The sequence below is a fragment of the Actinia tenebrosa genome, unplaced genomic scaffold (genome assembly GCF_029948245.1).
Source record: "Actinia tenebrosa isolate PJP-AT-01 unplaced genomic scaffold, QUT_ActTen_1.0 PGA_scaffold9__36_contigs__length_13948895, whole genome shotgun sequence".
Lineage (NCBI taxonomy): Eukaryota > Metazoa > Cnidaria > Anthozoa > Actiniaria > Actiniidae > Actinia > Actinia tenebrosa.
In genome coordinates, this window is record NW_028292586.1 from 5,363,794 (window position 1) to 5,380,449 (window position 16,656).

Genomic DNA, 16,656 nt, shown 5'->3' on the forward strand with positions numbered 1-16,656 from the left:
TATGCTAACATACTCGCACGCAGGTGGTAATATTGCGGTCGATGGTCTTGGTAGTAACACAATGCATTCCATTTCTGTTCTTTCTGACCTTCTATGAAGTAGTCCCATTTCTCCACAGACACCATTGTTCCTTGTTCATGGGCGCGCTTAATAAGGAAGCTTAACTCTCCTTCGTCTGTTATCAGGCGTCGCTGCATATGTTTTTCTCCTTCTTTAGCGCCCTGTGTGAATTTACCTATAACAATTCGCGCTGTGGGGTTGTGCTCTGGGAGCCATTGTGTAAAGGCGCTATGACAAAGTATGGCTTCATGCGCCGCGTAGGTAAGCAGCTTACGCTCTTCGAAGAACTTTAACAGCGGTATGGGTATCCATTCCTTCTCCTGCAAGTGCTTTCCATACCACGCGTAGATTATTGGATGCAAGTTCTTTGCGAATTTCCAACTGGTCAATCTAACGAATCCTGTAGCTGGCGCATCGTACTTACCATCTAAAGCCACGCGGAAGAACTGGGAGTCCGGATGTCCGTAACGGTCGTAATATTCCTTACAATCGCCGAGGCCTTTGAAACTGGCAGGATAGCAATGTTTCATATCCAGCGACACGTATTCGTCTTCGTCGTACTCCATGTTCCATAGGCCTCCGTGGCCGTGTTCTACGCATGCTTTGGCTACGTCTTTGAACTCTGCCGGCGTGGGTTTCCAGCCGTTTCTTTTCTTGGCAGCCAGAAAGTCCAAACTACGGGAGCTAAGCACTTCGTCTGAGAAGTCTTCTCCTAAGGTCTCGCACGCGCTTTGGATGCGCTGGTGTTCAACTTCGGGGCGGTAAAGAGTACCGTCTTGCGTCATAAACTGACTTCCTTCTGAATCCATTAGCCAAACGGAGTTCTCGTGGATTAAATCTGCAAGTGGCGACTCCTTGTAGACCTTGGTTTCTTTTTTTCGTGGGAATCTAAGTTCTCGCCACGCATGCCCGTTGTGTTGGTAAATTACGATAGGCGCACCACGGCCGCCGTACTTATGCGTCCCGGAGTAAATGAAGCCGTCGGTAATATCTTTCACATGGATTCGCCTCTCCAGCGCCGTTTCTAACTTCTTGATGTTGTCTATCGACCCTCCGGTCCTATTAGTATCTTTTTCCCATTTCCTGATGGCTTCTCTTCTCTTTAAAGTCAGTTTACCGCCCCGAGAGGAGTCTTCAAAGAACTCTCTTACTAACTTCCCTACGCAGTTACCGGGATGTCGCATCGGTTTCAACTTCTTAACGTCTGGCGTCTTTATCTCGTACGCACCGTAAATGACTACGGTAACCGGGTAAGCAACCTCGTAGAACAGCATGTCTATTCCTACCAATGCTCCCGGGCGTGTGTTTTCGTTTAAGACAAACAGGTCCTTCTTACCAGACGCCCTGATAGGATTGCGCCCCTTTTCTATCATCCACTCGCCGTCTAAATACTTTATGAACGTTAGCTCCAACCGGTAGTTACCTTCGGGTATTAAGTTAATTATTCTTTCAGCCCTTTCTTCTGTCATCGTCTCGTCCGTATCTCCCTCCATAAATGTTGTGAAGGCAAAGTCAGCATCCAGACGATCCAACACCTGAGTTCGCAGTCGGCGCACAGTTTTATTTCGAATGCTTGTGATGGTGTCCATCTATATGTAAAGGATATTTTAACCTCCGTTTGCGGTTCGACAACTAGCAGCAGTAAGGACTTATCGCGCGGCTTATTCCCGCTGCCGGCGCCTTCCTTAAACCGCCTGTAAAACCCGTAAATCTTTGACATTGACCGCGAGTCCCCCTTACTGCTGCTCGCGCTTATATAACACAGGATTCCCATTCATGCATTTTAAGTACATTCATAAAAAAATCAAAATATTCCCATAATTCTATTCGCATCGAGCAAACTTCCTTCTGTACAGTCAATGCGTGGCGATGTGTACTAGGGTGGAGATTGAATCTTTTGTAAGGTAGGTAAATAATGATAACCTTAGATATAACCCTTTCATTAGCTTGATAAAATAGATTTCAGCATTTACCTGGTCAGTCGATACCATGTGAGGTAGGAAATATAGCACCGATCAATCTTGGAATATCAAGATCATCAAAACGATAAGGTAGAGAGTTGGACAACTCAGTCTCAATGGATCAAGTCTAGAAAGTGGAAGAAGCGCAACTATTTTATAAGTTCAATAGATATAGACACTCAATTAATCTAGCGATCTTAAATTGTATAGTATATCTAGCTTTTTTGATTTATAAGGCTTTCTTTTTAAATTTTTTTAGCATTTTTCATCGATGCCGGTCTCCTATAACTCTCTTTTTTGCAGCACGTATCTTGGCAACTATTTCTGGATAGAGAGAATTTGATCATTTTATAACATTTCATGAAGATTTTCTAAAATTTATTTGACAAAAACTAAAATAAAAATGAGAAAAATCACGAACTAGGCTACAAAGGTAAGAATAAATAAAATATTCAGACGTTATAACGTGATAAATTGCGAGGAAAGCGGACTTCCGGAGATATAGTTTGGTACGACCCTGTCCGTTTCGACTTCCGGTCACGACCCGTTTCCGGTTTAGGATTTCACTTCCGGTAGTAAGTCATGCCAGCGGGCTTTCTTCTTACAAGATGCGTCAAGTGACGTGGCAGCCGAATCTGCTTCAAGAAAACGTGAAAGTAAAATAAGAAATGCTTTAACTAGAAACGTAAGTCTCGAGCCCAGATTGAGTTCTTTATTTATTTTACCGCCATGTACTTTAAGGCCATTTATTCCTCTCTCCTGTGGTGAAATTTCAAGCCGATTTCTCCAATGGATGCGTGAATATTTCACCTCGAAGGACGAGGAAGATATATGCCTGTTCAAAGTACCTGAAAACTTTATTTTTCCAATCTGAATTTTTACGAATTGCTCGTTGAATTAGTGTCCAAAGGAGTCCATGTAGTTCGATCGGTGGCATCCACCATGGCTTACGAACAAAGACCCCGTCATTCTCCTTCCCAGCCGGGTAAGTGATGGTAAATGTCGTAGAGAATACCAAGATGGTGTTGCTAGAGAACCGGGGTTTTTTTACGAGCCGGTGTCTTAAAATAATTGATGTTTGGTTATCCAGACCTTCATGTCTTCATCCTCGAACTGCTTGATAAATATTTATGATTTAGTAAAGGAAGCGTCAGCATTAGGACTTCTTAGAGATAAAGCCTTGTTTTTGACTATCGCATTAAAATAAAACATTGCGTATAGTTTCAAGGGTCAAAAGTTATTTTCAAGATAGAAAAACGACCCATAAATTTATAAGAAATTTTTTATTGAAAGATCTTGTTATGAACAATCTACAAACCTGTAGTTCAGTGTCTGTAATATAGAGCCTGGACTATGGTGTGTGCATTTGTGTTGTGCAATAATTTATTATGTAATTTGAGACGTAGATAAAACCATATGTATTTAAAGATTGTACAATAATGCCCTCATATCATGGGAGTAATTGACTATTTTCTTTAAAAAAAATCTTTGTTTTGACCTGTTAAACCAATTGATTTTTACATGTTTTTAACTAAAGATAACTTAAGAGACCAGGAGCATAGATCTATTTTTGATTTAAAAAATATACACAAACTATTTCTAAAAAATGATAACGATGATGATAAAGACCATTGATAGTATATTGATATCTCTAATAGTAAGCAAGGCTGTTCTGTGTTTTTAATTTAATTTGCAATTTGCTTAATGCCATCATTTAAGTACCACTACCTTTCTTCAGATTTATATTCCCTCATGAAAATAGTAAAGCAGTTGGTGCTAATTAAATGGATAAAAGAAAGCGTGCAATGGATCTTGGTAGTGGTAGTGAATTATACTAACAGGGCATAGTAACCCTTGGTACTGTGTATCATGGGATACCTCAGGGGGAAATAGTACTTCATTTTATTTTGTATGTATATATGCTATATAGGGATAGATGAATATGAAGCTCATTGAACTTAAAACAAGTCTGTGATGTGCTACATGTAGATGCATTAAACTCTGCTATCTCAAACTCGATAATCTTGAAGCCCCATTGTCCTGAATTATTTTTTCTTTAATTCACTTAACAGTCTGAAACAGCAGTGTTCAACTGTAATTATAAGAGAAATAGACCCTTTTACAGTAGATTGTGTGAAATGTTTTCCCCCTTTCAAACCATGTTTATACCCTAGAGAATCCCTTCAATGGTCGCACATGAGAAGACACATGAATATGGATACAACTTAAACAAAGAATCTATTCTCAAGGGAATGTCACATGGTCTGAAATAGGAAAACATTACACCCCAGCTTAAAGGGTCTATTATATGGCATGTAAGGACAATTTTTTTAATATTGGTTTGTTATTTGTCATTATTGTGATTCAGATAATTTAACAGACTCAACAAAAAGGAATCTAAACCCCTGGCAGGATAAGAGCACCAACAACTACATAGGGTAAGGTTTTGTTACTACTATCTCGTTCAACAGATTCCTTCCGTCATTTTAGAGTCAAAGAAAACCCACTTATTGGTTGGTGATAATATAACCTAGCTCTTATGTACAACTGTCTGTCTTCACTATATAACCCTGTATGAGGCAGACGTAAAAGATCCACTGAAGACGCTGGTGATGACCATCTTCAGTGCCCGTGCTAAACAGGGCCCACTGTAATTGGCTATGCTGTTGTTGTGTCCCTGCCCTCATGGGGAAAAATATCATAAATCTTATGTTTGTTGTATGTTTGTTGTCTGTTTGTTGTACATTGCTGAGGAAATTTATAAAACTAGTAATGCTGGGTAACATTGGTTTGTCCAGAGATTATTATGCTTGTCATGATTATTTTACTTCAAAATTTATAATTGAATCTCCTTTTTAGTGGTTACCATGGCAATACCGCATACCAGGAGCCACCTGTATCTCCACAGTTGGACCCTATGCTTCAAGAAGTGAGTATCAAACGTTTTGCTTTACTCTTTTCTACTTTGATCTCAGTAATGATCTAAGTAGAGACAACTAGCTAAAAACTAGTGAGCTGCGTCAGCATTTCTAATGAAAGAGTAATGAAAAAAGAGTAAATTTTACACCGTGAAAAGATGAAAAAACTTACTAAACTTACTACTTACTTCATCTTTTCACAGTGTAAAATTTACCCTTTCATCATTACTGTTTGATTAGAAACACCAACGCAGCTCACACTAGTTTTAGCTAGTTATCTCTACTTAAATCTTTAACAATCTCATATGAAATTATATACTTATAACAAAATTCTATTTAAGCAGTATGAAAGGAGCGAGCATGTCTTTGTACTGTAATAGAAACATGCTTTGAGCTGTAGAGAATGAGAGAAGCAAGTATAGAAACACAAAGCATAGCAGAGCATTTCTCTTGCTTTTCAAGTGTGCTACAGTTCCCAGAGTATTTATTATCACAGTACAGAGACATACACTGTAAGCAGAGTGTGTCTCTGTCCTCTTATATGAACACAGACTTAGTCAGCCAATCAGTGCTCCTGTTACATCTCAAAGTATTTTTATCACAGTACAGAGACATGAGCAGTAATTTTATATTGCTTCTATAAAATATTTTTGAAAAATTTTGTGCGAGTGTATCTCTGTCCTCTAATATAAACACAGTAGGCAGCCAATCAGTTTATGATACTCATTATAAAACAGATTATGTATGACAGTAAAGTGTAGAACTGATAATAGAGTAATATATCATTGTAACAGAGTCTGTGGGGGAATTTTCCTGATGTCAGGCCTAGAAAAGAAAGGAAACATACTCAAGAGCACAAAGTGGTTAGTCAGATAGAGTAGACTTCTACATAAATTAGATTTGTGTTTAGCATTACTGTATATGTTTGCACTAGTTGCAGTCAAATCTCACTTAAATGACACCCATTTTAAATGCGTATTCCACCTCATTGACATACTTAATGTCCATGGACACCCTATATTTGCACACTTCTGCTGTGTATTTTGGTGTCTAGCATAGGAAGCAAGAGGTTTCTTCAAACCTGAGGGAGGAAAGGCTTTTCTTTTCTCAACCCGTAATACTCCTGTTTGAAGTTGTCCGTTGCTCAGCATTAGCCTCAATTTTGTCTACAATATTCATATGTTCCAGCTCAGCGAAGTATAATAATAATAAATATGAAGTATAGAGGCTTGTACCATAACATGGCAGCATCCTTGTTAGATGGCAGGAACAATACAATTGTTTTACATATAAGAAAGAATACAATTCCTGAGAGCAAAGGAATTTTATTGTTCTGTCATCTAACCACAGGCAGTCCAAGCTGTATTATGGGTGCCCGTATGTGATGTTGCAAAGCCAGGCTCTATTGTTGAAGTTGTGCATTTTTACATAATTGTTGGTAACTTGTGAATATTAATTTGATGTTGAAATGATGCTAACCCTGAGCAAGTAGAGTAACCTGAGTCTTTAATCAAAGAAAACAGTATTTGGTGATTACAAGAAAAGGTCTGTTACAAGTTTAATGGAGCTTGAGTTGCTAAAAGGAGGCTTATTTTAATTCAGGTTGATGATGGTTGGTCAGAATGGCCAGATTGGGGTGTAGAAAGTTCAGAAGATTGCATGTCCAATGGTTTTTCTAATGGTTTTAATGGTCAATCTTCTTACTCACAACAACAACGACACCAGATAACTACTTCACAACCTCAACCACAGGTAACTAATGATTTCACCTCACAGTAATTGAATGTAGTACTAGTTAGTCTGCGTAAGGCGTAATGTTTTCCCATTTCAGACCATGTGTCATTTACTAGAGTAACATTTCTTTGTTTAGTGGTTGCACATAAGAAGACACATGAATATGGATACAACTTAAACAAAAAATCTTATTCTCAAGGGAATGACATGTGGTCTGAAATGGGAAAACATTACACCCAAGCCGAAGATATCTGTTACAATAGGGAATTAATATGTCTAATCAAAAAAACAACCCTTGTGTTTAACATCTTTAAACCTGCTGATATATTCTGAATGGTTTCTGTTCTAAAAACAAAATCTGATTGAAAACAAGAAATGAGTGTGTGTCCCACTGTATGTTGTGACAATGTTCGCAAGACTGATTGCAACCACAACAACAATTAATTTTCACCAAAAATTTGAAATTTATTTAACCATTTTTCTGTGACATTTTTAAAGTGGCACTCGAGTATCTATGATCATGAACTAACAAATTACATGAAATAGTCCTTGGTTGACCACTAAACCAAACATTTAATCCTGAAACAACCTGTGTTGATCTAACCAGAGCATGAGTAACTCACTCAAAGTTTTAATTGGAAATGATTCTAACCTACAAAAACACTTTACACGTAGACCTTTAATATTTGTTTGTTAAACCTGCTGCATTTCTCTCTCTCTCTCTTTTTTTTTTGTTTTTTTTTGTAGAATTTTGGTCACTTTTTTGACCAGTTTGCAACTCAAAATCAACAACCAATAACACAACCAAAAGTAGAAAGTGCTTCACTGAATTCATTTTTCGACAACGCACAAGTGAACAACTCGTCTGCCAGTACTCCAGGAAACACTGCACATTTGTTTCCACAAGAATCGATGGCAGCCGAGTCAGCTTCCGTGAGAACTGGTGTTTCATATGCTGCTGCACTGAGTGGAAATGCTGAAGCTCCAGAACAGAACAATGGAGAATTTGATGATATTAGCTTGAATGATAACGGAGAAACAGGTACAGATATGATGACTCCATAATTATATAGCTATTACTGTACCATGACACCTGGCCTTTTTATGAACACATACCCCTGTATTAGAGACTCCCATTTATTGTGGGTGGTCCATTATGGACACCTGTATATCGTGGACACCCATGTAGCTATTATTGTACAGTGACACCCGGCCACTTTATGGGCACATACCCCTGTATAAGAGACATCCATTTATTGTGGATGGTCCATTGTGGACACCTGTATATCCTGGACACCCATGTATTATGGTCACTTCTGTATGGGCACCAATGTATTTTTGCCCTCCTTTGTGTCATGAACACCATCTATTATGGTCACCTCTGTAATTTGGATGTCTGTATTATGTACTACGAAATGAGAATCCTTATCATACATATTGAGAATCCTTATCATACATCATAAATTCTTAGTTTGATAACTTTTGAAATTCCAATGAATCTTTAATGTTTTGTTCTTAGGCTTCAATAAAGAAGCAACCTCCACACAGCCAGAACCTGCATTCCCTGCTGCTTCATTCTCAACATTCCCTACGCCAAAGTCAGCTGCACATTTGTTTTCAAAACCAACTGTCAGTGATACTTCTCATAAGGATCTCTTTGGAAGTGCAGCAGAACCTTCACTAGAAAATGACAATGATTTTGGAGATGAAAGGTCTTCTTGTGTCCCGGAACAACAACAGAGGGTTAATGTAAGTCCCTCTTATGTAGAGGAATCATTTGGTTATCATCATCCAACTCCTGCAACAGAAGAGCAAGGACTACCTAAAATGCCTTCAATGGAATCTGAAGAGCCAATTGATAATACCTTTGAAGTCCACAGAACACCTTCTGAGAAAATTCCCCATGAAAATATTGAAGATTTGTTTGCTTCCAATCAGCCATTTTCTTATCCGACTCAGAAGAAAAAGCAGCCAGAAATGCTCTTACAGAAAACTGAAGAAGCGCCTGATAATGCTTTTGAGGTTGACAGCAAATCATCAAATCAAATTGCTTCTCCAAACATTGAAGACTCTTTTGCCTCTAATCAGCCATTTTCTTATCCAACTCAGGAGCAAAGAGAGCCAGAAATGCCTTTACAGAAAGCTGAAGATACAAATGATAATGCTTTTGAGGTCCTCAGCAAACCGTCAAATGAAATTGTTTTTCCAAACATCGAAGATTCTTTTGCCTCCAATCAGCCATTTTCTTATCCAACTCAGGAGCAAAGAGAGCCAGAAATGCCTTTACAGAAAACTGAAGAGGCAAATGATAATGCTTTTGAGGGCAAAACACAAAAGCCTAATGCTTCCAATCAACCAATTTCTTTTCCACCTCAGGAGCAAAAGCTGACAGAATGGCCTTTGGGACAAAGTGGAGAAACAACAGATAATACCTTTGGTGTTCACAAAGTCCCATCTGAGGAGAGTTCCCATTCTAACGTGGAAGATTCATTTGCCACTCATCAACCATTTCCATTCCCAGGTCAGGAGCAAATGCAGCCTCAAACAACCGTACAAGAATCTGATGGGGCAGCTAATGTCCATGAGGATCTCCAGCCAGAAAGATCACGGGAAGGTTTCTTTGCCCCTGAAACTCCTTCTGGAATTGCTGGTTCCTTTGGTATTGTTGAAGGTACTTTGGGTCAAACTGTTGAACAGCCTAATCAAGTTGTCCCTGACATTGAAGACCCATTTGCTGTTAGTCATCCAACTGTTGCTATGGAAGACCAGACTCCACCAGAAGATTATTCACAGGAAACTGAATATGTAGATAATATTCAAAGTTGTTTTGGAGTGGAAAATTTTTCCCATGATGAACACCATGAGCCAACAGTACCTGGGGATGCTCTGAATCAAATAGCTTGGGAACAGGATGGTCCTTTTAAGCATGCACCAGAGGAGCCCTTGCAAGTTGGCCAACAAGATCACATGGCTTCAAGGGACACCAATCCTCATGTCACTTGGCAGCAGATTGATGCTGCTCAAACCACGCCTTTTAGCCAGACTAGTGACATGGTAACAGACTTGGAACCAAGTATTTCCATGCCGGAGGATTCACCGGATACTTCAGAAAGTGACTCCTCGTCGTCCGCCCAAGACACCTGTAGCAACTCTGATCAAAGTCAGATTGAAACTGCTGCCTGGAGGGAGGAAGAGGCTACTTCATATGATGCATACAGCCAACCACCACCACAAACATATATGCCTCAACCATCTCCCAAGGATAAAATGGAGGAGGAAGTTCCAAAAGGAGACACCTATGAACATAAACAATCTGCACATGTAGGAAATGTTGTCCCATCGCCAAACATCATGATGATTAATGGCAAAATCATAGCAGAAGGCCCAAAGGAAGTTGCCCAACAACAATTCCAGCCTGCTCCACCACCAACAAATATTGGACAGCCTGATAAAGTAGATGGCAGGATTCCAGGCAATGACTTTTTTCACCATGAACAATCTGCTCCACCAACAGATGCTGTACCACCACCTCCATTGGATGTTGGTAAAAAGGAAGGCAATGTTTCAAAGTCAGGTAGCCATATGTTCTTCCAGACAGGTCCAAATATGGTACAACCATATGGTAAAATGGAAGAGGATGTTATCAAGACAAGTGCTCAGACTTATTTTCAACCTGGTCCACCACCAACAAATATGGTGCAACCACCTCCTATGACTGGAAATAAAACTGAGGAAAATGTTCCAAACACCGGTGCCCAAAAGTATTTTCATCCTGGCCCACCACCTACAGACATGGTACAACCACCTCCTGTTGGTAAAATAGAAGAGGATGCTACCAAGACAAGTGCTCAGACTTATTTTCAACCTGGTCCACCACCAACAAATGTGGTGCAACCAACTCCCATGACTGGAAATAAAACTGAGGAAAATGTCCCAAACACAGGTGCCCAAAAGTATTTTCATCCTGGTCCACCACCTACTGACATGGTACAACCACCTCCCATGAGTGTTGGTAAAGATACTGCAAAGAAAGGTGCCCCAGATTATTTCAAGCCTGGCCCACCACCAACAAATATGGTGCAACCACCTCCCATGAGTGTCGGAAAAGATGTTGCAAAGACTGGTGCTCGGGGTTATTTTAAGCCTGGCCCACCACCAACAAATATGGTGCAACCACCTCCCATGACTGGAAATAAGATGGAGAAAAATGACGAAAAATACTTCCAGCCTGGCCCACCAACACACATGGTTGCTGCTAAAAAGGAAGATGTTTCAAAGACAGGAGGTCATGAATACTTTCAGCCTGGCCCACCACCAACAAGTATTGGGCAGCCACCTCCAACCACTGCTGGTAAAATGGAGGCCAATATTCCCAAGAGTCAATTCTTCAAGCACGAGCAAACTGCACCTCCAACACATACTATTCCACAACCTTCACTGGGTGTTGGTAAGAAGAAGGAACTTATCCAACCACCCCAAACAAATATCATGCCACCTTCTGTGGTTGATGGCTTGAAGAAACCACTCCATGAGCACAACCAGCCTGCTCCACCAGTGAGCACTGCAGCACCTGTACCCATGTTTCCTAAAGGTAATTTTAACATAATTAGGACAGTTTTTTAGTGTGAATAGGTGGTCAAGAGGTTATATTTATGCTTGTTTAGTTTCTTTTGGAGGAGGCAAAAGGGCGAGTAAGAATGGGGGGGGGGGGGGCGCACAAAAAGATGTGTCAAAGTTTAGTATATTTTGTGCCCAGAATAACCTCGTTCCCAAGCACTATAACTTTTCTATATTTCTATATCTTCATATATTTTGTGCTTGTATTTGGGGGGTCACAGATCACATGAGTTTACTACTTCTTAAATATTCAAACTCGCCAGCCGCTAGATGAAACTTGTTTTTACACTGCTATCGGTCAAAAATGTGAAAGATACGGACTTATTAGTTCTGGTTGACGGCAGCAAAAATAATTGAAAAAAATTTCAGGGTGCAGCTAGTGAGTTCGCATGTTTATAAAAGTTATAGTAACGCTTAAATTGAAGGGGCAGGGCCATTGAAAAGTGAGTAGTCAAAATGTGGTAGTTTATACTAGGGTTCTGTAAAGATCACGTTCCTAAGCCTTTTACCTAAATCCCTTGCTAATAAATGACTTGCAGTATGCATGCCTTTATAAAATAAATGTTATTTATATTTCTTAGCAGCTCAGATGGAACACAATGCTAGACCTGCAAAGACATCAACTCCTGAACCACCAATTCCTCCAGAAAGTGGGCCAATGGCATTGGTAAGAAAATAATTTTTGAACCGAAAAATGATGAGAATCTATAAAAAAAATTTATTTGCTTTTTCAAATTTATTATTATTTTCTCTTAATGAAATAAGACTAAAAGACCCACAAGAGAAGAAAAATCAAGGACTCCAGTATCTATGTCTTCTTCATTATGGTCCACTAATATACCTGCGGCAATGTCTCCAGGTTTCCTGCTTGCTCCAGCATTACAGGTATTTCAGCGCTGTTTACAAGAAAGTAGACTACCTGGATCTGGTGCCCGTTCAGGGTTTTTTTTTGGGGGGAGGGGGGGCTTCAGAGGAGAGAGCCATCTTCAGTAAGAGATGAACTTTCATGGAGGGTCAACCCTTTTTATTTTGACAAAAGCTGTTTCCTTGTTGACTGTAAATAATGGAGGGTCATGAATTTCTTACTGAGTGAAAGGAGGAGGGCTACAACCATTTTAAAGAGGTTTATTGCTGCAAATCCCCCCCCCCCTCCCCCCCATTAAGAACACATCTTCCCTAAAGAATCCCATCATAGGCACTTATTGCAATATCATGTGTTGTTCATGAATTGTACTTATTTTATTGCCTGTACTGTTTACTTTAGCAATCTCCCAAGCCAGCTGTGCCTTCACCAGCTACTCCTGAAGCTCTTCAACTGAAGCAGGATATGAGTTACCCACAATCATTGCCATCAGATCAAGGTCAGCTAATGTTACATTGAAGGATTCTGTAAAAAAGATAAAACTATTTCAAAAGATGTTGTCATCGCCAAAGGCGATAAGCGATAGGTCATTCCACATAGAAGTGGTTTCATTGAATAAAAAGAACATTGAATCAGTCTCAACACTAAGGTCCATGTTCTTGATGAGAATAAGAAGCAGAAACACAAGTCATTCCAGCTATTCTTGGATCTCAGAATGACCTATCTCCTATTGTTATTTACCTATTGCCTATCACCTTTGGCGATGACAACTTTATTTGAAATAGGTATATATCACCTTTATTAACTAAGTTATTTATTTATTAAACTGACAATATTAAGAGTATGACATAGTTGATTAGTAGGTACTGTACAAGATGTACGTAATGTTATTGATGTTTCAAATTCAATGATGATGATGGTTAGAAATATTGTTTGTGCCATCAAGAAAAATAATTTTCTCAGAAATCATATCAAAGATAACATTTGATGACCATTGACTGATAACAATAATGGTGGTGAAATGATTATTCTAATTGAAAATTTGTTCGGATTTAGAAACCAAGGATGAATCATTGGCTACATTATCCAAGAAAGAAAGGTAAGGGAAAAAAAATCATATTTATTTAGAACTAGAGCAAAATGAAAAATAATATGAAGTGCGACTGTAAAAGACACTATCATTTAGTTTTGTTGAATATAATTGGTTGCTTATCATTTAACAATTATTTTCCAAAAAGTGATTATCTGTTATTATCTGTGATTATTTGCCGAGCCATGAATCTTCAAGCGGCGAGCTAAATATTTAACATAATCACCGAACCTCTTTCTTGTTTTAGTATAATTTTAGACTTGAATAATGTCAGTGAAAAGACAAAATTCAGGATAAGAAAACGTTTTGGTATTACTTCTGCTCTCACAAACTTAGGAAAGCCTCATAATCACCACTCAAGCAGTGATTGCTGTCTCATAATAGTCGCTTGAGCAATCGTAAAGCGCAAAACTCTTTGTTCAAGTCTAAAATTATGCTACCAATAAATATTAATACTGAGCTAATGATAATGTTCTGAATATCTAGGAAAGCTGAAAAGAAGCGACTGAAAGCTCTGAAAAAAGAGCAAAAGAAAATGAGACAAGAAACTGCAGAGAATCTATCTACAAGTACTATTCTACCATCCTCTAGTGCACCAGAACATGTCCAATCATCACTCCATAATCACCCCACAATTCCTCTAAAAGACCTGACTAGTTTAGGTGCTCTACCAACTGAGAACACTGTGCATGGTTTTGAGGAATCTGGTCATCATGGATTAGAGAGGGAACATCATGAGAAACATAGTGGAGATGATTTTGGGGTTCAACATAAGGAGGTTGGTAATCCACATGTCGGAGATCATGGCACCCCTAAGGAATCAGTTCATCATCCCTCTAGAGAGACTGAATATCATGGAAAATTTCTTGGAAGTGATGGACGTGGGGTTGGTAATCCACACAGAGGGGAGCACAAATCCCGCTATGGAGAAGAACATGTTGAGGAAAGGAGACTTTCAAGACACAGGGATGTTGAGGATGAGAGGCAGCATTATAGTAATCCTAGAGTGCGGGAACTAAGAGAAGAAAGTCCATCTCGAGTGCCACATGAACACTTGGAGCACCAAGATTACTCTCGTAGACACAACGAACATGATTCATACCGTGAACATTATTCAGCGTCACATGCTCTGATAACAAGCCATGAGGATTTTGAGGAAAAGAGCTTCAGAGGACATGATGACTATAATGATTATCGGCACAACACCTCTAGGGAAAATGACGATTATCATCATCCACATTATGGTTCAGAACATGACGAGAGACTTGATAGAGATTATAGATATACTCGTGATAGAAGAGATGCCCAAGGGTACAGAAATATTGATTTTTATGATAAGTATGAGAGAGGTCAACGCAGGACCGACGACTATGATTACTATTCATCACGGAAGTCCCTGGATCACTCATACTTGGATCGCAGTTTTGATAGTCAATATGATCATCGAAGACCTGAGCGCTCCTCACGAAATGAACTAGATTCATACCGAAATGATTATTATAGAGACAGTGCTGATAGAGGAATCTTTAAGCCAATAGGTGACCAGCATTATGGTGAATATAAAGAGCCTCATAGATCGATTACGCCGTCATCAGGTTCAGGGCGCAGTACACCTGCGGGTTATAATTACAGTCACGATCCTTACTATGGATATCAACAACAACCTCATCCCTATCCTGGTTACGAACATCATTATGGATATTATCCAGGGCCGTACGGCATGCCCTATCATTATCCTCCTGCTCCAGGTTATTATCCTGGGTATGGACCATACTATGATTATTATCAACAGTATGGCACTTTCGGCTCAGGGCATGGTAGTCAGTACTCTAGTGGAGAGGGGAGCTACCATGACAATCAGGCGAAGGAAGGGCAACAGGCCGAGGAATCTGTAATTGAAAAAGATCAAGAAGGTATGTGGACACTATGGTATCTTGTCAGTTCGTTCATTCGTTCATTCTTTCGTTCTTTTGTTTGTTCGTTCATTTATTTTTTCCTTCATTCCTTTGTTTGTTGATTTTTTCGCTCGTTCATTCAAACTTTCCTCCCTTCCTCTTTTCCCTTCCTTCACCCCTTCTTTCAAAGAAACTTTTCCTCCTTTATCTTAACTCATCTCTTTTCTTGGTCATCACAGAGGTCCATCTAGGTCTTTCTATCCCAACCATCCATCCACTCTTTCATCCATTCATTTTTGGCATTTATCATTAATATTTACTTAATATCTATTTTCTTTGTCATCACAGAGGGTGAGGTACAAGAGGTTGTACCCCTGAGAACCACACCCTTACATTTCTCACGCCCCCACATGACGTGTCAATTTGGTCCTGCTGGGAAACTGTTGGTGACTTTACCGCACCACCCTGATGATGGCCAGAAACCACTGGTGGAGATAGCTACACTAAAGGTATGTGATGAAAGACAGTACCACAGAGTAGTGACTGGGCTCTAATTAACAGCCATCTAGTCTTGACTCTTCTCTGGCTACGATGCTGGTAAAGGCTGGTCCTTTTGAACAGTCACATTGACTTGACACAATAATTGATCTGTGGCCAGTACTGCAACTCTCGTCTTGCAGAAACTCTGATGTTAGACACCTTGCTGTTGCGGACAGAAGCCAAGGCTGACAAATAAATGACATTAATTGATTCTCACTATTGATAATGTGCAATATCCTGGACACCAAGTGATGGTTCCAAGGTTGTCCACTGTAATGAGAGTTCACTGTAATCATGTCTTTGCATTAAGCAGACATTTGTAGTCCTGAGCTGCAGCTGTTGTGTGCAAATAAACTTTATTAAATTACAGTACATTATAAATTTAATCCAATTATGCCTATTTTATTTAACCCTAAGTTTGGCAATATTTTTGTCAAACACTTCTTTTACCTAATGAATGCAACACAAAGTATGCTTGGGCATTATTTCTCCATCAAGTTATGTATATTTTACTTTATCGTTGAGGCATCTTTAGTATAAAAGAGCAGGAACAAATTGAAGCCTTCCCTGGTCCATTGTCATGGTAAGTACATAGTTCAATGCATTCTAAAGACTGAGATTAAAACTTTTATGGCCTTGTCTCTGGTTCTTGATTTGTGCTAGTTTATTTTCTAATAACATATAGAAGCCTAAGCCATGAGGATCAAAATTTGTACAGCCGCATTGAAAGTGCCAGTTTGACAAACCAAAAAATTGTGAATAACCTCTATTTCCACCTATTTTTATTTTTTGTATCCCTAATTTGAACCGACTAGTAGGTTTTAGACTAAAACAAGTAGATCTTTTGCCCTCATTGTCTTCAAGTCAATGCCCATTCATGCCATCAGCCTTTGGCCTCAAGTGCTATTGACTCGTAACCATTCATGCTGCAGTATTAATCTCTTTACTTTTCAAGCCGTTACACATGAAGGAGACAGTC

General features: G+C 39.3%; 1 protein-coding gene across 1 annotated transcript in view; it reads left to right on the forward strand.

Moving 5' to 3' along the window:
• The first annotated feature begins 2,445 nt into the window (after positions 1-2,445).
• The window catches only part of LOC148904586 (uncharacterized), a 41,420-nt gene continuing 27,209 nt past the window's right edge, over positions 2,446-16,656 (forward strand). The window contains exons 1-14 of the mRNA XM_089025010.1: positions 2,446-2,706; positions 2,923-3,006; positions 4,390-4,459; positions 4,881-4,950; positions 6,542-6,691; positions 7,421-7,715; positions 8,193-11,264; positions 11,872-11,957; positions 12,056-12,175; positions 12,555-12,651; positions 13,209-13,251; positions 13,729-15,155; positions 15,486-15,646; positions 16,095-16,146. Coding sequence (XP_088881136.1) covers positions 2,964-3,006; positions 4,390-4,459; positions 4,881-4,950; positions 6,542-6,691; positions 7,421-7,715; positions 8,193-11,264; positions 11,872-11,957; positions 12,056-12,175; positions 12,555-12,651; positions 13,209-13,251; positions 13,729-15,155; positions 15,486-15,646; positions 16,095-16,146 — 5,686 coding nt within the window. The 5' untranslated portion in view covers positions 2,446-2,706; positions 2,923-2,963. The remainder of the gene's footprint in view (positions 2,707-2,922; positions 3,007-4,389; positions 4,460-4,880; positions 4,951-6,541; positions 6,692-7,420; positions 7,716-8,192; positions 11,265-11,871; positions 11,958-12,055; positions 12,176-12,554; positions 12,652-13,208; positions 13,252-13,728; positions 15,156-15,485; positions 15,647-16,094; positions 16,147-16,656) is intronic.